The following is a 21396-nucleotide window of genomic DNA, read 5'->3' as shown; positions in this document are numbered from 1 at the left end:
AGGATAGAAGCAATTTTATATGTTATGCAAGCACAAAAAATGATTTATTGAAGATAGTTTTAGTAGGTATAGTTGAAGAAGAATCTTAGTACAATAGTAAAATTATTATCGTGTGATTGAGAAATAAAGTAGAATAAGATTATGTATAATACATCCTTTCTTGAAATTCTATATTGAGAGTGCTTCGTGCACTGATTGTCTTTTAGTCTTAATAAATGTAGCTTTAGGTATATTAAAATTTTACAAGGGGAGAAAAAAATATATCTAAGACTAGACTTCACAATCGACTCATATCTTTGGTGATATCTCATCGATCATCGGGCTACAACATTCAATATATTGCCATAAAGTTTTTTATTCTGTTTTGTGTTTTAAAAAAAAATTAAGAATAACCTTAATAAACGTCAATATTGGTCCTTGCTTTGTGAAATTAAAATTTCTTTTGAGAATCAAAAGTTAATTATTTTAGAGTAGTAAAATGTTGTTGAGCCCTGGAGAAGGCAACCTACAAGAATAAGAAAAAAAGTCAAGATGAATTTAAAAAAAGAGGATTTTAGTGTTTTTTAAAAACATTTTGATGGTCATTTTCCTCTTAAAATACTTCTTTTAGAAAAATAAAAAATATTCTAATTGAAACATTCATATGCAAACAAATTATAATCTCTATTCCACCCTTGCTATTTTAATGGAATGGAAGATATATTGATTTGAGTACAAATTATACAAACTTTGATAGATTGTAGAAAATACTTCTAATCTAACATTCTAAACATTGACAAGAGAAAAAAAGCAACTATTTCTTTTAGTAAGATTACAATTGATTATAGTAATTAGTGAATAAGTAAAGAAGTGACTATGCACATGCAACGATTGTGCTAGGATTAATTATGAAAGTAAAAATTGAAAGACAAATTTTGAATGAAAATTTACATATAATGTATGGCAATTCACGAGAGGAGTGTACTTAAAATTGTGAAATTCTCAAAAGACACATCTAACTTTCAAATTTTTCAAAAGGTGCATTTATTTTTCATTTTATCTATCTTGCCAACCATTGTAATATTAATTTTAAAAAACAACACCAATGCGGTATTGATTTTCAAAAAATAACACATGATTTTCAGAAGTAGTACCAATTTGGTGCTGCATAAATCCTAAAATACAACACCACAATGATGTTCTTTGAAATCCAACACCACAGTGGAATTGTTCTTTGAATGCAACACCACGTCCCTGGGGCAATGGTGTCGTGGTAGGACATCTAGGTTGTCACCCAGGCATCTGCAATTCGATCCCCAACTACAACGTATTTATAAAAATTTTCCTCCAAATGGAGAGCGCAATCAAAGGATATTGAGCGTCTGGGCTGACCGCTGCATGCACTTCCCGATTTACCCTGATAGCCGATGGAAAACTTTCGGACCGAATCGGTCACCCAGAGATAGTCAATGGGGCTAATTGAGATTTATCATTTGAATGCAACACCACAATGATTGATGGGAAGGATAAAATGGAAAACAAATACGCCCTTTGAAAAACCTTAGAAATTTCGCAACTTTAAATGCACCCCTTTGGTTAATTATTGTATAATGCATGTTACATTCTTTAGGACTATTCTTGTTCTACCTTGGCCAATTCCACCCATCTTATTTTATCCACACGAACACACCTTAATGATTCATGGATTTGAGACTTAACATTAGTGCCCTTCATTTTACTTTCCATATGCTTGTCTCAAGTAGATGTGAAACTTCTTTATATTCATAGGTTTTGAATGTTGTTTAAGTAGAATAAAAGTAAATCCGAAATACAGCACATTTAGAAGTCGACCTTCAAGATATATCCTTAGATTTTAGAATGGACCGATACCATGCACCGATGCCATTGGGCGACTAAATTTACCTTCCATACTTTGAAACCTAGCAGACTTAGAATGTCACAAGTTCATTTATAATTGCACGCAAAAGTTCATTCACGCCAGATAAGAAATGATTTAGGGATCAACATCAGTCTACTTCATTTTATTAAAAGTGACTTGAAAGAGATTCAAGCTAAAGTTCAACATAGAAATATCAGTTGTGTTCTTATAATTCTAAACCTCAAGATCTTCTATAAGCATGGCAAGAAATTCTTGAAAGCAATGAGTTTTTCACACTCACAATTAATGCATATATACCGTAACAAGGGATGTGGACAAGTCCCAAGCATAAATACCTGCAATTTTAGTGTAGCTGTAAGAATCTTGTGCCGACAAATGGTGGAGAAAACAAGATTCTAATACTAACCAAAGAGGAGCCCATGGAGTTGAGAGCTCAAGAAAAGGGTAAGGCCACCTGAGAAACTTGTGTTAGCCATCAACTTAAATAAGAAAGCAAATAGTTTACATCTTTCTTTGACCAAAGATTAGCTCGAGGAAAACAATAAAAAGTTATAGTCAGGATCGGTTACATGGACTAAACTATGCTATCCTCAATTCTTTGACATAGCTTGATTATAGCTGCAAATCCCAACCATTCATTTTTCAAGACACTAACTTTGATTGTGTGTGGCAAAATGTAAGCACCAAGGTCAAATGCAAGTGACTAAGTTCTTGTATGAAGTAAAGCAGTGGAGATATTTGTGTATTATATAACTACACCCATTTAGTTGTAGCATTGATAGGTAAATGTTGGTGCATGGTAGCAAAATTTAGAAAACAATACACCCACCATGAAAATCCACAAGCGTGCAGAATCCACTGGAAGATTACATAGATACAACTCCAAAGGACAAAATATGCCATTCGAAACCATGGAAAAGGCTGCAGAACACACAGATTACTTTGTCATTTATTGAATACGTAATATTACACTTTTAGGTGATTAAATCTAGTGAGCAGGAAACTTACAAGACTGTTTAGAGTAGTATCAAGGAGAAGAAAGATAAAGTTTAGTGTATGCATGCACCCCATAAGCTGGCAAGAAAAATATGCATAACAAATCTTAGCAACATAAGGACAAACAAACCTTTACAAATATGAGAAACTGGAAGAACAATAATTTAATACTCAAGACAAGCAATAAGAATATGATTATTACTATATGGAAATTTTCATTCTACTTTTAAAGTATAGTTCTAATCTAATCATCAGCAGGCAATTATCTTGTTCTTAACTCTAACTTTGTTTTTGTGTGCGTGTGCGCATGCTTATTTATTTGAGTAGGGTTGATTCGCGACCAAATTCACAATGCTAAACTAATTCAAAATATAGATTTGATCTTAAATCTGGTGTCAGTGTAAAGAAATATCAGGAGATTAAATGTATGAACATGGAGCAATTTGATGGCAATGTTCTTCAACTTCATGTTTTTTAAAGATCTGGCATATTGATTTATTCTCTGAAAAAAATACATAAAGATTTGTACTTTAAAGCTAAATATTTCAAAAATAGTAAACAAGATCTGAAATGATTAAAGTAGTACTTTTTATGCATTCAGGAATCAGAAGCTACTATAATGCCAACATATCATTGCAAAATGAAACAAGATAAAACATAAATGGCTAAAGTTTAGTTTAACAAGTAGAGAGCACCCACCAAATCTAGTTTGAAATGTTCATCAGAGAGAACTGGTACTAGAAGGGCCCAAAACACAATGTCCGTCAACACTACAGCACCTGCACTGGTCTGTTCAAGTGAATGGAACAACCTCATTTATAAAATTCAAGAAGATACTGACATAATTAACCTAGCTAGCAGTTCTCATGTATGGTTAGACTATGAAGAATGAAACAAATTCATAAAAGGAACACAACAAAATAGTTTGAAATGCGAAATGGAGATGGAGATAGAATACATTAAATAGTGAAGAGAAGTTTTTCAATTCTTTGTTATAGGGTCAAGCTATTGAGAAATTTACCTGATAAGCAATTAGCATAAGGTAACCCCAAAACCCAGCTTTTTGTTGACAATAACCACGCTCATAGTAGCTATGTGATTTGCTAGCATTTTTGTTTCTATTTGTTGCATTCAAAGTTACAGGTACATCTACTGCAACATCTCCTTTAAGGAATGCATTTGCCTCATCATTTTCAGTGGCACACTTTCCATATATCCAACAACCATAAGCAGATATCACACTAGCAATCTGTAAGCATGTAAAATTGCACATAAATAAGCAAGTCATATGACAAACAAAGCATATGCCTAACCATATCCATGTTCAAAACCCCCATAAGAAATATTAATGATATGAGCAAAATGCATCCAACTATACCGAGTTAGCACATATTGCACATAGAATATAATCACAGATAGTTGGGAAAAGAAGTTAGGAAGTAAAACGAAAGTCCAAAAGAAGGAGCTGGAGCATACCAGGAAATAGATGATCACTAACAAAAATGTCCACCTGCAGACACCAAATTTAAATAGTCAGTAGCTGGCTTGGAAGCTAACAACAAAAATATAGAGTTGTCATGAATTTCTTTCACAAGAACAATTTATTTACCAAGTGAAATGATAAATTTAGAAATCTCTTTCCACAGTTCATGTTCTAGCTTGAACTAGCAAGATACATTGTCGTAATGGGAAGCAATTCATACAAGGAGAAACTTAACACAATACTACATATATTTCGACGCACTCAATCAGCTCATGACCAGAGACCTGAACCAGAATTAGAAAGAGGAAACCTATGAGCACATCCGCAGCAACCATAGATTCGAATTTTATTTTTGAAGAAATTTCCCCGAAATCCTAATAAAACATTTTCTGTTCGATCGAAGCAAAAAAGAAACAAGAAAAACCAGGACTTTTTTTTAGCAAACATTCGACCACACGATGCCAGCAATTCAACCAAAAAGGGCTTACTGAGTATAGAAATAGAAGGCGAAGACACCGTCAAGGAGAAGCACCTGGCACAACAACAAGCACAAGATCGATAGAGAAACAACTCGAAATCCTAGAAGCCAAAAGGGGCTGGCCTTCTTCCAGCACGAGAGCCAGAGATCGGAGGATCGGAGGCAGTCAGCCCTGCCCGACGAGATCACGGACACCGACACGGCGGCAGGTACGGCCAGAACCACGAGGCACACAGGCACTTGCCACCGCAGCCAGTAGCCTAGGCCTTGCTCCGCCTCGCCGACCGCCATGAGCGAAGGTGCGACGAGGGAGGGAGATCGAGACCGCAGTTACGACTGACCCGTTGACGTACCTTAACTAAACTGAGTGCACGGGTCCCATCCATTTCCTTCAATAGCGCGTTCCACCCATTTGTTCGCTGGCAGTATTAAGAATATTATTTATTTTTCTCTCATTTCTCGCTAATGTTGGAACTAGAGCTATCAGTAGAGACATTAAGTAGGGGCGGGAACCATTATTCTGTAATTAACATGTTAATATGGCATTTTCCCCACCCTTAAACCAACCATTATGCTGTAATTAATATTTTGTTTGGCATTTTACTCCCAGCCTTTCCCAACAAGATCAAGTTTCAAAAAAAATAAAAAGATAAACAAAAGATAACTATGAATTATATTACTCAAAGATCAAACACATCAAATTTTGAAAAAAAAAAAAGGAAAATCAAAAGTTGAAATTACGTTATGTAACAAAGCACGATGCTTTCCTTCTCTCTGGTTAACCAGTTCATGAAGTATCAAGCCTTGACACTCAAAAATTTCGAAATCGAAAACACCTAAACGAACTCGAGTTTCAATTTTCCTTTTCCTTCCCAAGAAGGAAAGAAATGCTCATCAAAAAAATCCGCAAAAGAAACAATCCGATCGCCAAAATGTTGGAATTTGGAAACCGTATGTTTCGAAATTAGCTAGCTAGGGTTACCTACTCGGTGTAATACAGCATGATGCTCCAGTCGTAAGTGCGCAGATCCCAGATGAAAACCCCGATCATGGAGGCGGCCGCGGCCAGCCTCACCCCGAGGAGGGCAGCGGGGTGCACCGCCCGCCACCGGCTTATCCACAGCTCGCATACCAATACTTCATCTGCCTCTCCTCCGCCGCCGCCGCCTCCGCCTCCGCCTTCGCCCCCAGACAGCAACCTACGGTACAAGGAACTAACTCGAGCTTTGCAGGAGCGCTCGCCGGCGAGGATGCAGGAGAGGGAGGCCGCGAGGGCGGCGGCGAGGAGCGCGAAGCAGAGCAGATCGTACCAGTGGACGGAGAAGGCCATGGATTGGCTTGCGATCGGAACTTTTCTCTCTCTCTGATTTATATCGGCATGTGGAAGGAGGATAGGAAGACTGGTAGTTCGGTCTCAGCTCGACAGAAGAACAATATTCCAAAATATATGAATAAATAGACAAATAAATAATAATTTTAATTCCAAATTAAGCCAGTTGACGTCAGCAGACGTTCCACTTGCAGGTTTGAACTTCAAGTTGACGTCAGCACATTTGAAATTCGAGACAACAGCATCTATGAAGCCTGAACAAATCACCATCGAGAGCCTCAAGCAACGATAAACAAGTGAGTACAAATTGAAATGTTATTTTGTCAAAAAGTTTATAAATTATTCCAAAAAAAAAGAGGAATTTCCAAAGATCATAATCTGGCAAGTAGCACGTACTCATATGTGAATGGGCTTGTCGAATGTTGCCATGGCAGCTTCCTTCACAGCCTCACTCATAGTCGGGTGTGCATGGCATGTTCTAGCAATGTCTTCACTAGAGGCTCCATATTGGAGAGCCAGAACAGCTTCGTGGATGAGCTCCCCGGCATTAGGTGACATTATGTGGACGCCAAGGATCTTGTCAGTCTCTTTCTCAGCTAATATCTTCACTAACCCCTCCGCGTCGTCAATAGCCTTAGCGCGGCTGTTGGCCATGAAGGGGAACTTGCCAACTCTGTATGCGACCCCCAGGGACTTCACTTGCTCCTCAGTCTTGCCAACTGAAGCCACCTCAGGGTGTGTGTACACGACTCCTGGGACCATATCATAGTCGACATGACCTTCCTTGCCTGCGATGAACTCTACGCATGCAACTCCATCTTCTTCTGCCTTGTGGGCAAGCATAGGCCCTGGTATCACATCACCAATGGCATAAACTCCCGATACATTGGTCTTGAAGTGCTTGTCAACTGTGATCCTTCCTGCCTTATCGGTTTGTACACCAATCTTCTCTAGTCCAAGACCTGCTGTATAAGGGATCCGACCGGCAGAAACAAGAACGACATCTGCCTCGAGTGTGCTCTGTTCGCCTCCAGCTGCAGGTTCCACTGTCAACTTAACCCCATCCCCTGAGGCGTCAACCGCAACAACCTTTGTCTTGAGCATGAATTTCATTTTCTGCTTCTCAAGCATGCGCTGAAACTGCTTCCTTACCTCCCCATCCATGGAAGGTACAATATCAGGTGCAAACTCAACAACAGTGACCTCAGCACCAAGCCGTCCCCAAACGGATCCCATCTCCAAACCAATGTAGCCTGCACCAATCACCACCAATTTCTTTGGGATGGTGGACAAAGATAGAGCTCCAGTGGATGAAACAATTTTGTTTTCGTCGATAGTAATTCCAGGGAGAGATTTCACATCAGAGCCAGTGGCAATGATGATGTTTTTGCCTTTGACAACTGTGTTTCCTCCATCAAGGGTGTCAACGGAAACTTCTGAGGGTGAAATGAACTTGCCAGAACCTTTGACATAGTTTACCTTATTCTTCTTGAACAAGCCTTCAATACCTCGAGTGAGACCAGAAACAGCTTTATCTTTCTGTGCCAACATGGCAGGTAGGTCAATTTCAAGCTGAGTGAACTTAACACCATGGCTTGGGAATGCATGCTTAGCTTCATGGTACATATGAGAGGAATGAAGCAGAGCCTGCAAACAAGAAAAATGCATTAAGCCTAACAATGCTTCTGAGAATGATAATCCAGTATATGTAAAAACATCCTACAGTTTTTAACAAAGCAAGAAAGAAGTAGCCTTTTATACAGATTCTCGATTCCTACAAATGAAGACATTAAAATCATTGTACTTATCAGTCAGTCAAGCTGTTGCAAAAGAATTTCAGCATGAGAAGTACCATAAGAGTATGATGACAGTTACCGCATGCATATATTCTCGGGGTTTAGCTCAGTATGATATAATTACATTTGCACAATAATGTTGATTTTGCAACACAGCACTGACATATGCTAGAAGAAACATCTCTGATAAGTGATTCACTAATCCAAAGTACAGATGAAAGGTCCCAATCCAAAAATTAAATTTAGTAAGAGAGACTATTGCAAAGAAAATTGTGAAACGTGAACAAAAATAAACATGACAATAAGTCTAATACTAAGCTCTACTCTATATAGGTATTATCCAAACACTAATACATGTCTAGAGCACAGAATTCTATCTTGAATAGTATATTTGGTTCACTATGGAATTGACAAAGAATAACATAGCCATTCTTGTGGAATAAAACTGTAGGAAAATGTAACATTGGTTTGGTTCATGGAAGAGAGTAGATATTCATTGTCATTCCTATAATGTAATTCTAACAAAGTTCTATATATTTAGAACTAGACTGCTAAAAATGGAGGAAATGACTCGAGGCATTGTTCAGCAGCATATTATTTTGGATTAATTACTTATAAGACACCTTAAATTTTTTTAACAAATGTATTATATTTCAACTTAACAAAATAATGATACAGTTTTTTATGACAAAATATAATAATTCAACAATCTTAAACATAATGGTTTTATAAATACCAAAAATAAGTAAACTTTGATGTAATTTGAACAATTTTTTAATTCATAAAAATGTTAATATGCGACACATTCAAGCATTAAAGAATCTAATGAGGTTTCAAAATGACATATAATCTCATGTGAAAATAATTTTATGAAGAATTAATTAAACATTGATAAGTTGTTTTTATTGATTGTTACAAACTTTAAAGTATATGACATCTTTCAGAAGTGAAAGTTCGTGATAAATTTGTATTAATCTTAAAAGTTCATGATAGATTTAGTGATTAACTCTATTATTTTCAACTTCCTTGTCTTATATCTTGGCCGTAGAGATTCATAAAATTATGATTAAAAAGTATATAGGGAATGCCGGAATCTATGAACTCAAAACACATCTAAATAGTCTGCTACTACTATCAAGTAAACCAGATCTAACCGGCTGACCTAATCCATAGACTACCCAAGCATCGGCAGTACGAATTGACAGTAAACACCCATCGAGTAAATCAAGAAGCCAATCAAACACGATAGATCCAACAGAACGACGGGATAAGAAGAAAAGGGGATAAGTTTACCTTGGAAGGGATGCATCCAACGTTGAGGCAGGTGCCTCCGAGGGTTCCCCTCTTCTCGATGCACGTCGTCTTAAGGCCTAACTGCGCGGCCTTGATCGCCGCCACGTACCCACCAGGGCCGCCGCCGATCACCACCACGTCGTTCTCGTCGCCCGCTGCCACCGCGAAGCCCCTGAAGAGCACGGAGGACCGTCGCACCGCCTCCGTCCGGAAGAGATCCCCGGCCCTTCGTCTCGAAAAGCTCGCCATCGCCATCGCTTCTTCTCTTCCTCTTTTCTGGCACCCTGACGCTGTAGAGAAGAGCAAGAAGGAATTTGGTTGCTATATAAATAACAGAAGATTAAATATCATATAGATCGGAGCGCGAGTGCGGCGTGACTCAGTCAATCGAAACAGAGAACCACCGTCCGATGCAGAACTTACGGTTGATGGGCTACATATACCAATTTTGCACATACGTACTTGCATAGTTTAAAAATTGCAGAACATAAATTTTTGTCTGGTCTCTCTTTCTTGTTCCTTGATCTGCTCCACTGCTTACAGATAAGCCTCTTCATCTCTTGATGAGCTTTCTCCACCAAGAGTAAGGAGTCTCATATTCCACAACAATACACATTTTTAATCTGATCACACGATAGAGCTATCACATTAAGTTTCAGGATTTTTTTTCTTTCTTTTTTCTTTTTTTTTTCAAATGAAGAAAAGATACTCCTCGAGATCATCCATATTTAACCGAAACAAGAGAAAGCTCTAACTGAGCAAAAGTTTGTCCTTGCTAACAGAATGAAAAAGCTGCTCCAGTTTTAATGCGTATCGACTGTTTAAACAATATGCTCCCAAATCTTCACACCTTGGTTTGGAGTGGACTACCGCTGAAACGAGATGGAATGCGAACCGGTTTTTGGATCTTTAACAGCTTTGAAGTTGTCCAGACTCATCCCAAAACGACCCAGCAAAGAATTTCCCATCTCTTTCAACTTTCCTGCAACAAATTGTTGGAGCTTCAAAATCAATGGAGAGAATGAAAAAAAAAGAAGGAATCATTGATATTTTGAACGGTTTGATGAGTATCTGAGAGATGAAAATGTTAAGAAGAATATGTGGCATTATTAGATCAAACAAGCAAAAATAGATTGATATTGCAAAATTATAATCAAAGACGATCAATAGATTCTATAGATAAGATAAGCTGGGCCTATTAGATTTCCAGGTATGAAGGATAAAGGAAGACCAAAAATAAGTGAACTTGAATAATACTAGTGATATATCCCTGCATAGCATTCAATGGAGGATAAAATCCATATACTTAATCCTAAATAATTGAGATTAACACAACTTGATGATGATGATAATGTTGCATGAAATCACAAATTTGAAACATAACTGAAAGTCTAAATATATCTATAAGTACAGGCTAGTGGAAATGAACCAGGCTCACCGATCATTTCTTCTTTCATTTTCTCCCTTTTCTCTGCAGCAATTGGTTCTAACCGCCTTATACTATTTCTAGCTTGGTTATTTGTAGGATTCAACTCACATACCTTTTTCAAATCTGCAGAAACATTTTAGAGCAAACTTAAACAAAAATGTCAGAGAAAAAAAAAGTAAGTAGACCTCGAGACAGCATAACAATTTTAGCATCTAAAATAAGTGAGGAATCTGTACATAAAGTAGTTTAGCAAAAAAATCCCAAGCCACCACACATTCCACGAGACAACTTACCAGCAATGGCCTCCTCATAGTTTTCGAGTTTTTCATGAGCCTCTGATCTTCTAACTAGTGCCTTTACATATGATGGATCCAGTTCAAGTGCCTTTGTGCACTCTGTTACAGCATCCTTGTATCGGTTCTGGGAAAAAAACAAACAAAATGAACTATCGACAAACAAGCTAAAATAACTAATACCTTAGGTACAATATTTCTTCAATATAATCCTGACTATAAATAGAATGTATCTTAACCATAATGTAAAAAATGACACAATAACAATAACAATGATTATAACAGGAAAATATTGTGACTAATGTGTACTCATATTTTATCTTATGTCCTGATCCATAAAGAGAAGCAGTATATACAATTTTATTGAATTCTCCTTCAGGAAACCAATACGTGCCAAATTGATATGTCATGAACATGCTTCTCCATAAAAATCATATTAGTTCCACAACATTTTCAACTTTAATTCCAAAAGAACCAAAAAAGTTGAATTTAAATTCACTTTGTCCTTTTAATTTTTCTAACAATTTTACAATGATCATTATTCAGTTATTATGCAGAAGAGTATGTCTCTCAATGACCAATATAAAAAACAAAAAAGAAGATCAATGCCCCCAAAGCAACACATTCGACTCATAAAGTGTATAATTTCGGAAGAAAGAGGAACAATTTTTGATGACATATTCCAGCTAATTCTTAACCAAGAAAAAACATAAAAATGTCTCACGATATCAAATAACAAAACACCCAATACTATACACAAAACAAAGTCTCTTTTACACCCTGAAAGTAACAAAGGAGTTGTGAATTCCAAATAAATAGCTACAAAGAGTGTTTGTAAAATAAATAATAACATGAAGATAGTGTTTATGAAGACATACACATTGAAGGTAGCAGAAGTTCAGCAAATTTAAGATTAACTAAGTTCTACTCTCCATGTTTGTCAACAATATTTGCCCAAGGTTAGTCTCCTAACTGTCCCTATCAAGGGATTAATGTTGGCTAGAAATAAGAAGAGCCAGTTACCAATATTATTGGCATAAATTTCATATATGAAATGGCTTACCAATTTCATGAAACATGCTGCTCGGTTTCCATGAGACATAGAGCATACATCTGCAGATGAAGGTAGCTCAGAAGCCATTTGTAAAGCAATCTCATACTGCAAGAGTGCATCCTCATATTGCCCAACCCTAAAGAGTTTGTTCCCTTCTTCTTTTGCATCATTTGCTTGCTTAAGAGCTTTCTGCAACACAAAGGAACCTTTTAACTGAGTCGTAGACTAACCATGGTAACCGGTAAGGTGTAAGTAATCAATTGAGAGTATCTAATTACTTACAATTGACTTGAACTTAAATTTAAAATGGTAATTGAGTTATGATAAAAAGCACCGATATATTTGTTTTAAGAACCACATTCAAAACAAGCTTCTTTATACCGGCCACTCATGTGTATGGTATCCACTGAATGTATATTAAATGCAATAAATAGTAGGGTAACAAAATTCATATACTAAATAAAGAAAGATAAATTTTGGCTCTTGTGAAATTTATGAATAAAATGTTAAGGATTGATTGGACAAGGCCCAGAAAATTTATTTGCAAGTTCACAGAACACAAAAGGATGGCCAGTATCAGTCAGACAATCAATCAAACACAAACACAAATCTGAACACCGATTATGCAATGTTCCTAATTCACCGCACTGTCCTAATCAACTTGGTTCGACATGGAATTTAGTGGAATTATTTAACACTAATAATCAAATCTTTTCCCAGCAATTTGAAGTTTCAGCTTATCAGAGGAAAATCCACTTTTGTTCAGTTTGCAGCGTGAACAAAAAAAATAAACATACTGAAAGAGAATAAGACGATCAGTCTTCATCCTAGAAAATTAAGAATTAAGTTACAATGTCAATCAGAAAAAGGAGGATCGCATAGCGTTAACAGACAAATCCCGATGACGATAGTGCAGAACTCGAATCCGAGGTCAAACTACATCAAAAGAGGAGATCAAAATGCCGTACCTCCCTCAACTGCTCATCTGTGAGGGCGTCCTCAAAGGACTCCTCATCGCTGCCGTTTTCCCCTTGCGCCGGATCCTCGCCAGGCGAGGCGTTCGCAAGGACTTCCTTGGTCTCCTGGGCGTCAGGTTCTTGCTCGATCACAACCATGTTTCCTCCCGCTGGGCAAATAGGAACCGAATCGAAGATTTCTGCCTATGCGATCACCGATCAGGAGACGACGATCAACAGGAGGAGACTTCCACGATTTTGTAGACGCTTCGAGAAAAAGCTCAGTAATTTTAATAAATTTATAACCAACTAATTTAATGCTCACCTCTTTCTCCCTTGAAAAAAAAATTTAAAAACAAAAAAAATGTATAAAATCTTAATTAAAATTTAATTTAATATTAAAATAAAATTAATTATCTATGATTTTTTTTAATTTCTAACAACGAGCTATAAATACTTATAGTAAATATTAAAATATGGGAAATTAATATAAAAGTACATTTTAAATAATATTTATTGTCAAAATAGAATTGGAACTTTAGTTTTAACAATGATTGTTCTCAAGCCTCTAGAAACTAAGTCAAGAACTGCCTAATTTTGAAACGTTATGATTTAACTAACCTTGAAGCAAGCAACACATGGAAGAAAAGATTGTAAAACAAAGTCATATGATTTGTTTATCTGATTAGGGAAGATTGTTTATCTATTATTCAAACAAAAGCCAATGGATGGTAAAAGTGTGGAGAGAAAGATTGTAGATATACTAGCACGAGAAGAAAAGAGTTTTAAAATATTCTAGGTTATCTCATTAATATAGATTACATATATTAGAGAGTTAATATAATTTTTAATTTATAACACATTTGTGGATATAATGGCTATAGCTTAGGTGAGATACAATTAACATAAATAATATTTTAAGATTATAACAATAACAATCAAGTTTTATCTCATTAGAGGAGATTGGTTATAATGATCTTTCTATGTTATTGAATTTTATCTCTTACTATATCATCATTTTAATATAAATAAATTTTATTTTATTATTGTTAATCAAGTTTTTTTTTATCATCTTCGTTTGATGTGCACATTTATTATAATTTTATATTGTCTAATTAAAACATCTATTGATGGGTTATATACATATCTATATCATCTTAAAATGTATTTCTTTAAGTTTTTTCAATAAATGTAATCTTGATTTTCTCTTAAATTTTTTTATTTTTTATTTTTGTATGTTCGTATATTTATTTTAACATCATCATTTTTGCAACTCTCTATCTTTTGCTCAAATTATAATTTAACATTCAATTCCATATAATATAGTAGGTGTAATTAATATTTTATAAAATTTCTCTTCCATTTTAATCATTCTATTTGTATTATATATAATTATTTAATTTTAAAAAAATAATTTAAAATATTTAAAATTTTAAATTCCAAATAATACTTTAAGATTAACATATATGTTTAAATAATAAAGGAATATTCACACTAGTAGTGATGTGGACATTGTTTCTTTATCTAAACAAGTGATTCACTATTGAGTATTTTTAAATTCAGCTTGATCATCCATAGAAAATTTTTATAAACCAAGTCAATCATCCTCAGAATTAATTGGTTTTAAAAGTTGGATACTTGATTTTAATTAAAAATAATAATAATGCTTCATTTGTAAGTTAAGTATATTCAAGAAAATATTTTGTTAAATAAAAATCATACATATTTGGACCAAAAACACATCATACATAGAGCCTTTAGTTAATCAATTATTTTCTATGTATTTTATATTAGCCTTGAGCAATATCACCTATGCTTTCTTTAGTTAATCAATTATTAGGCACCGATAAAATGAAACTATTAATAGACAACACTCACATGCATATTAGAAACCAAATGTACCATTTGGATAATGTACACCTTGTCATTTTCTCAATATTAATATTTGTTGAAATTAAAAAAATATATCATATCAATAAATAAATAATCTAAATGGATAGCGCATGAAAAAGATATATAAATATAAAATATGAGCTTTATGGATTATATATATAGTTGTGGAATTTAAGTTATCCTTATCATTATAGGTGGTTAGGAAAGATCCAAAAGGCATTATATAATACAATATTATAAGGGGGGCACATGGTCCCTTTCTTATCTTTCTTGCTAGATTCACTAAAATTATTGCCTCTTTTTTGTTCTTTTAAGAAATATTTTTATTTTTATTAATGCCATTGCTTGTGAGAATAATTGGCCTTAATGATGATTAGTGCAAATAAAGAAAATGAATTTGAGTGTAATAAAGTGAGGTGTCTTTATGTAAAATTATGTCACTAGTAAAAAGTAATTTTAGTTTAATTTTTATCAATATTTATGAGGTTGGTTGTCGATGATTTCTTATAAAATATTTCTTCTTCTTCTTATTATTATTATTTATAAAATATTCAATTTAGTTGTACTAAAGTAGACCATTCTAATTGATCAATCGAACCCATAATGACCTAACTTGGTTAATTATTGAGCGATTGGCCACTATTTGAGTTTGCTATAGATCTATTATCGAACTCATGCTCTTGTGATCACTCTTGAAGTAAATGGCTCCATCCACCGCTTTTATTGGTGGAATATTCGGTCCTATGGGCTTAAGTTATGTAGTTATCTATTTAATCAGTAATTTTTGTAAAAAATATAATCTGTCATCCTAACGGTCCTATAATTGACTACAACGGAAGAGGATATTATTTCGGCTTCATCGAAATTCGAATCTTTGTCCACTTCTATAATTTTTTATTCTATCGTAACTAACTCAGCTATGCCTCGGAAACATAATTGATAGGTGAAATTGGTGGATGCATCCATTAGATCATTTTAAATAAACATGAAAAAAAAATATATATATAACGGCGATTACCTAAAACGGAATGCCTCATCTTTTCCCACCCATTCCACTCGCCGCATCTCGCATCGCCACCGTCCATTCAACAGCCCTCCATCGCTATTTATAGTATACGCCCCAGCAGCCTTCACCGCCACTCCTCATCGACGCTTCCGCCGATGGCGATCTCCCCCTCCTCGCTCATTCCCTCTCTCCTCCTCGCCGTCGCTCTCGCCGCGTCCGCCCTCGTCGGCGGCGGATCGGCCGCGTTTGCCTGCGGGCGCGGCAGCCCCGCGGCGGCGCTGCCGTTCTGCCAGCAGGGGCTCCCGATCCGGGCGCGGGCGCGCGACCTCATCGGGCGGCTCACGGTGGCGGAGAAGGTGGCGATGCTGGTGAGCAGGCCGGCGGGGGTGCCGCGGCTCGGCATCCCTAGCTACCAGTGGTGGTCGGAGGCGCTCCACGGCGTAGCCAAAGATGGCGATGGAGTCCACTTCGGCGGCGAGTACCCCGCCGCCACCAGCTTCCCCCAGGTCATCTCCTCCGCCGCCTCCTTCAATGCCTCCCTCTGGGAGCTCATGGGCAAGGTACGGGCCATCGATGGCAATGTTGCAATTTCATGGGCCGTTTCTGTTTCTTGCGCTTCTTTTCCTTCTCTAGAGGAACATACTCTTCGATTAGTCGAATTCGCCGACAGAATGCACTCCGAGCGACCAATGTCCTGAGAAGTAGACCAACCCAGGCGACTGATTCAACCAGTAGCAATTTGGTAGCAAATAGATCTTAAAGAGAAAACCCACAGAAGTTAAATCGATCTACCAAAATCATTCTGATTTTCTGCTCTTAACCGATTATTTTATATTTCATCTAAAAGAACAGGTCGGAGAATTGTCGTGTAATGCCCATACTATGAATCTATGATACTGGTTACACAGCTGGTCCAGATTAAAAAAATACTGCGATTGGGTAGCTCCGCCCACTTCATCGATGGGAGGAACATGTAGATGTTGGTCAATGTTGGAAGTGAGTCTTGTGAAATCGAGGTGGAAAGGTATGCGCTACGCATGCCAGAGTTGGTGAAAAGTGCTGGTAGAGTTGCAGGCTGCATTTCTTCCTCTTTCAACTCATTGTTCGCCTATAGTTAGCTTTTCCGATTTTTTTATGGAAAGAATTATCACAAGAAAATTGCAGATGGGAGATGTAGATGTTTCAGAAGTAGCAGCAAACAAATATTCGTCTATCGTTTCTGTTGTATCAGGTGGTATCGGATGAGGCGCGGGCGATGTACAACGGCTGGCGCGCAGGGCTCACGTATTGGAGCCCCAATGTGAACATCTACCGGGACCCGCGGTGGGGCCGCGGTCAGGAAACCCCCGGCGAGGACCCCGCCGTCTCCGCCCGTTATGCCGTCGCCTACGTCCGCGGCCTGCAGCAGCCCTCCGGCGGCGCCCGCGGCTTATCCCGCCTCAAGGTCGCTGCCTGCTGCAAGCACTACACCGCCTACGACCTCGACAACTGGAGCGGCTACGATCGGTTCCACTTTAACGCCAAGGTAGTCCATCAACCAGCTCTATCCGGTGCTTCAGTTTCGGCTTCCCCGATTCTAATTTGGAGGTTTTTAATCAAGGTGAGCAAGCAGGATCTGGAGGACACGTATAATGTGCCCTTCAAGGCGTGCGTGGTCGACGGCAAAGTGGCCGGCGTGATGTGCTCCTACAACCAAGTCAATGGCGTGCCCAGCTGCGCGGACCCCAACCTCCGCAGGACCGTCCGCGGCCAGTGGAGGTTCAACGGCTACATCGTCTCCGACTGCGACTCAGTCGGCGTCTTCTACAACGAGCAACACTACGCCTCCCGACCTGAAGACGCCGTCGCCTATGCGCTTAAAGCCGGTATTTTTAAGTCGCCCACTACGCGTTCGACAAAATGCCACCGAGAAGTCAATAAGTATCTTACGGTTTCTTCTCAGGAATGGACTTGGACTGTGGGCCTTTTCTGGCGCAGCATACGGAGAGCGCGCTGAGGCAGGGCAAAGTGAGCGAGGCAGACATCGACGCCGCGCTGACGCACACGGTGGCCGTGCAGATGAGGCTCGGCATGTTCGAAGGAGACAACCAGCCGTTCCGTGATCTTGGTCCGCGCGATCTCTGCTCCGGTGCGCACCAGAGTCTAGCCCTTGAGGCCGCACGCCAAGCCATTGTCCTGCTTAAGAATCGCGCGGGGGCGCTCCCGCTATCGCCCTCCCGCCTACGCACCGTCGCCGTCATTGGCCCCAATTCGGACGCCACCACCACCATGATAGGAAACTACGCCGGTAACAGAAGCTATTGCAACCAAAAGAGAACTCAATTCGCAACATTATTTACTCTGTCTTCTGATTGCTTGATGAAATAGGCATTCCTTGTGCGTACACGAGCCCGCTGAAGGGAATCAGTAGCTATGTAAAGACGGTCCACGCCGTGGGATGCACCAGCGTGGCCTGCGCTAGGGAGCAGCCCATCGCTGCGGCGGTGGAGGCGGCAAGGCGTGCCGACGCCGTGGTTCTGGTGGTGGGGCTTGACCAGTCAATCGAGGCCGAGGGGCGGGACCGTTTAGACCTCCTCCTTCCTGGCCGACAGCAGGAGCTGGTCACGGCAGTAGCCGAAGGCCTCCCCGGGCCCCACCGTGCTCGTCATCATGAGCGGCGGCCCCGTCGACGTATCCTTCGCCGAGGTCCATCCCAACGTCGCTGCCATCCTCTGGGCGGGCTACCCCGGTCAGGCCGGCGGCGCTGCGATCGCCGATGTCATTTTTGGCGCGTATAATCCGGGTATTTGGCACTAACCTCTCTCAGCCTCTCACGCTAATGATTTTGGCTGCTTATTTAATGCTCTGTAACTGCTTAGGCGGTAAACTTCCTGTGACGTGGTACCCCCAATCCTACGTGGACAGAGTCCGAATGACGAACATGGCCTTGAGGCCCGACCCTTCAACGGGCTACCCGGGCAGGACCTACCGGTTCTACACCGGGCCGGTGGTGTACCCCTTCGGCCACGGCCTGAGCTACAGCAAATTCACCCACACGCTGGCCCTCGCCCCGGCCCAGTTATCGGTTCAGCTGGTTGGATCCAAAACCGAGCCGCTCAACTCCACCCTCAACCGAGCGGTCCGAGTCAACCACGCCAGGTGCGACGGCCTGGCCGTCCCCATCCACGTCGACGTGACCAACGCTGCCGATCGCGACGGGGCGCACACGGTGCTCGTCTACTGGCGCCCGCCGGCGAGGCACGCGGCCGCCACCAGGCAACTAGTGGCGTTCGAAAAGGTCCACGTGGCTGCTGGGGAACGTGCGAGGGTGGCCCTAGGCCTCGACGTATGCACCCATCTCACCGTGGCGGATGCCTACGGGATCCGACGAATTCCCCTGGGCGAGCACAGCTTTGGAGATCGGTGAGTTGACGCACACCTTGTCGTTGCAGGCCGACAAATTGCTGAGGTGAGACCAGCTTATCAATTCTTGTTGATTGATTAATGTCGATTGCAAAAATAAGAACTTAGCAACGCAGGATTGTTTGCTGATCTAGTTTCAAATTCTCACTTTTGCTCAAATTGCCCATTTAAATCCCTGCAACGACAAGGCTCTGTCCCGGCGATTTCTCCACGCTCTTCCCCTTCATGAGCAGCCTCACCTTCTCCGCCTCCTCCCACTTGCCCATCTCCGCCAAAAGATTACCCAACAATACATAATTCCCCGAATTCCAAGGCTCCAGCTCTATCAGCTCCTTCACTGCCACCTCCGCCATGCCAAGCTCCCTGAAGCTCCTGCAAGCGCTCAGCAACGCGCCCCAAATGGCCGCGTTCCCCCTCATAGGCATGCTCCTCACCAAGCCATACGCCTCCGCCACCTTCCCTCTCCTCCCCAGCAGGTCCACCATGCAGCCGTAATGCTCCATCCCTGGCCGGACTCCGTGCTCGGCGACCATCGACTGAAAAATCTCCTGGCCCCTCTCCACCCGGCCCCCGTGAGTGCAGCAGCCGAGCACGCTGACGAAGGTCCCGCCATTGGGCCTCTCTCTACGCCTCAGCATTTCGTCGAACAGGTCGAGGCCCTCTTGGCCACGCCCGTTGATTGCCATCCCCCCGATCATGGCGTTCCAGGAGACCACGGTCCTCTGCGGCATTTCGTCGAACAAGGCCTTGGCGCTCGCCAAGTCGCCGCATTTGCAGTACATGTCGATGATGGAGTTGGCGACGTGCAGGGCGTCGTTCAACAGGCCTTTGCGCTCAGCGTAGCGGTGGATCCGAATGCCGAGATCGAGTTCGCCCAGTCGAGCGCACACCGGAAGCACTGCCACCACGGTCGCGTCGTCGGGGTCGAAGCCGGAAGTCTCCCACATCTCGTGGAAGATCTGCAACGTGTAAAGGTCTTGTCCACAGCGGGCGAGCCCGGCGATAATCGAGTTCCAAGTGACCACACTCCTCTCGTCCATGCGCCGGAAGAGACCTAATGCGCTCTCCCAATCGCCCCTTTTGCAGTATCCGTTGATCATCAAGTTCCACGCTATGACATCTCGTTGAGGCATCTCGTTGAACACCTTGTGGGCGTCGAACATGTGGCCGCAGGAATTGTAAAGCTCGAGAAGACCGACCGCGACAGGCAAGTGCGACGCAAAGCCGGAGAGGAAAGCGAAGCCGTGGAGGGAGCGAGCGAGTCGGAGGTCGGCGATGTGCGCGGCGGCCTTGAGGAGGGGCGAGATGGTGAGTCGGTCGGGGGAGAGGTAGCGGGAGCGGAGGAGGGCGAAGAGGCGGAGGGCGTCGGGCGCGTAGGCGAGGGAGAGGGAGAGCGCCTTGATAGTGGCGGAGAATAGGAGTAGGGAAGGGGAAGGGTGGTGGCGGAAGAGGCGGAGGGCCAAAGAAGGCCGGCGGACGGCGGCGCAGGTGGAGACGAGGTGGGTGGCTACGGGGTCGGAGCCGTGAAGGTGGTGGCGGAGGACGTGGGCGTAGATAGCGGGGAGGTGGGCGCGGGCGGCGCGGTCGTGGAGGAGGCTGAGAACTCGCCGCTCCGCCGCGCTGTGGCTTGCGCCGCCGGTGCTCATCCCTAGGAATCGAGGTGCGTAATAAGGCAACTATAAGCAATCGAAATGAGCAATAGGACAAAATCGTCCGTCTGATCATGCACGTGTTTACTTGAACGGCGAAAAGCACAAGAAAATCTAATCAATTTAAGGAATCATACCGTTTTCCTTCCAACAACTCCAACACCTTTGTTTACTTGTATATGAGAACTGATATACTGCGCGACACCATTGTGCGCGCCCGTGTGCGACAGCCAATCCACCATCTATCACGTGCGATCGTGCAAATCTGACCGTCCAAAAGTGGGAATGCACAGTGCCGCTCCCTCGACCCCCGCCGCTTCCAGCCACCGTCGGCAGTCGGACCGGGCCCGATCGATGCGCCACTCGTCGACACGTCGATCGGTGTCGGATTCCGGTCGGATTGTGGTTGGAATCCGGCGCAGCCATTGCCCGCCGTGATTCCAACGAATCGTGATCGGT

At 41.1% G+C, this 21396-nt stretch overlaps 5 protein-coding genes across 7 annotated transcripts; 1 reads left to right on the top strand and 4 right to left on the bottom strand.

The window, feature by feature from the left end:
• Positions 1-1992: 1992 nt before the first annotated feature.
• Positions 1993-6166, bottom strand: LOC141820560 (uncharacterized). 2 transcript variants are annotated; one of them, XM_074707888.1, is made up of 8 exons: positions 5823-6166; positions 4352-4385; positions 3897-4124; positions 3575-3664; positions 2888-2953; positions 2709-2800; positions 2286-2333; positions 1993-2214 (listed from the first exon to the last, which is right to left on the bottom strand). In XM_074707888.1, the coding sequence occupies exons 1-8, from the start codon at positions 6164-6166 to the stop codon at positions 2100-2102; spliced, it is 1017 nt and encodes a 338-aa protein (XP_074563989.1). In that variant the 3' UTR covers positions 1993-2099. The 2 variants fall into 2 exon arrangements, with proteins under 2 accessions (XP_074563989.1, XP_074563990.1); XM_074707889.1 differs by lacking the exon at positions 5823-6166 and adding an exon at positions 4847-5152.
• Positions 6167-6319: 153 nt separating this feature from the next.
• On the bottom strand, positions 6320-9510 carry LOC141820556 (dihydrolipoyl dehydrogenase 1, mitochondrial-like). Of its 2 annotated transcripts, XM_074707884.1 has the most exons (3): positions 9256-9510; positions 6563-7813; positions 6320-6420 (listed from the first exon to the last, which is right to left on the bottom strand). In XM_074707884.1, exons 1-2 carry the CDS (start codon positions 9508-9510, stop codon positions 6563-6565), a joined length of 1506 nt encoding a protein of 501 aa, XP_074563985.1. In that variant the 3' UTR covers positions 6320-6420. The 2 variants fall into 2 exon arrangements, with proteins under 2 accessions (XP_074563985.1, XP_074563986.1); XM_074707885.1 differs by lacking the exon at positions 6320-6420 and having other exon boundaries at positions 6422-7813.
• LOC141820564 (uncharacterized) lies at positions 6422-13181 on the bottom strand. The gene is made up of 6 exons (XM_074707894.1): positions 13000-13181; positions 12041-12220; positions 10978-11104; positions 10694-10807; positions 9256-10237; positions 6422-7813 (listed from the first exon to the last, which is right to left on the bottom strand). The coding sequence occupies exons 1-5, from the start codon at positions 13144-13146 to the stop codon at positions 10122-10124; spliced, it is 684 nt and encodes a 227-aa protein (XP_074563995.1). The 5' UTR covers positions 13147-13181; the 3' UTR covers positions 6422-7813; positions 9256-10121.
• Positions 13182-16033: 2852 nt separating this feature from the next.
• On the top strand, positions 16034-19363 carry LOC141820555 (beta-D-xylosidase 1-like). The gene is given in 8 exon segments (XM_074707883.1): positions 16034-16446; positions 17118-17411; positions 17487-17751; positions 17829-18173; positions 18254-18501; positions 18503-18668; positions 18745-19274; positions 19276-19363. Coding segments are annotated over 8 exon segments (2316 nt in total). The 5' UTR covers positions 16034-16041; the 3' UTR covers positions 19339-19363.
• LOC141820558 (pentatricopeptide repeat-containing protein At1g09190-like) lies at positions 19175-20934 on the bottom strand. Its single transcript, XM_074707886.1, has one exon. The coding sequence runs from the start codon at positions 20932-20934 to the stop codon at positions 19456-19458; it is 1479 nt and encodes a 492-aa protein (XP_074563987.1). The 3' UTR covers positions 19175-19455.
• Between the last annotated feature and the right edge of the window lie 462 nt (positions 20935-21396).

The sequence above is a fragment of the Curcuma longa genome, unplaced genomic scaffold (genome assembly GCF_044706935.1).
Source record: "Curcuma longa cultivar G26 ecotype Majalengka, Jawa Barat unplaced genomic scaffold, ITB_CL_G26_1.1 utg509_np1212_2302976_RagTag, whole genome shotgun sequence".
Classification (NCBI taxonomy): domain Eukaryota; kingdom Viridiplantae; phylum Streptophyta; class Magnoliopsida; order Zingiberales; family Zingiberaceae; genus Curcuma; species Curcuma longa.
This window is presented reverse-complemented; position numbering and strand designations above follow the sequence as displayed.

Coding starts and splice junctions, on each gene's coding strand:
- LOC141820558 (XM_074707886.1), bottom strand. CDS start 20,934: ATGAGCACCGGCGGCGCAAGCCACAGCGCGGCGGAGCGGCGAGTTCTC.
- LOC141820564 (XM_074707894.1), bottom strand. CDS start 13,146: ATGGTTGTGATCGAGCAAGAACCTGACGCCCAGGAGACCAAGGAAGTC. Junction 12,221..12,999: donor CAGATGAGCAGTTGAGGGAG/GTACGGCATTTT, acceptor TTTGTGTTGCAG/AAAGCTCTTAAGCAAGCAAA. Junction 10,808..10,977: donor CTATGAGGAGGCCATTGCTG/GTAAGTTGTCTC, acceptor ATGTTTCTGCAG/ATTTGAAAAAGGTATGTGAG.
- LOC141820556 (XM_074707884.1), bottom strand. CDS start 9,510: ATGGCGATGGCGAGCTTTTCGAGACGAAGGGCCGGGGATCTCTTCCGG. Junction 7,814..9,255: donor TTGGATGCATCCCTTCCAAG/GTAAACTTATCC, acceptor TCTTGTTTGCAG/GCTCTGCTTCATTCCTCTCA.
- LOC141820560 (XM_074707888.1), bottom strand. CDS start 6,166: ATGGCCTTCTCCGTCCACTGGTACGATCTGCTCTGCTTCGCGCTCCTC. Junction 4,386..5,822: donor ATCATGCTGTATTACACCGA/GTAGGTAACCCT, acceptor TGGTGTCTGCAG/GTGGACATTTTTGTTAGTGA. Junction 2,215..2,285: donor ACTCCATGGGCTCCTCTTTG/GTTAGTATTAGA, acceptor CTAAAATTGCAG/GTATTTATGCTTGGGACTTG.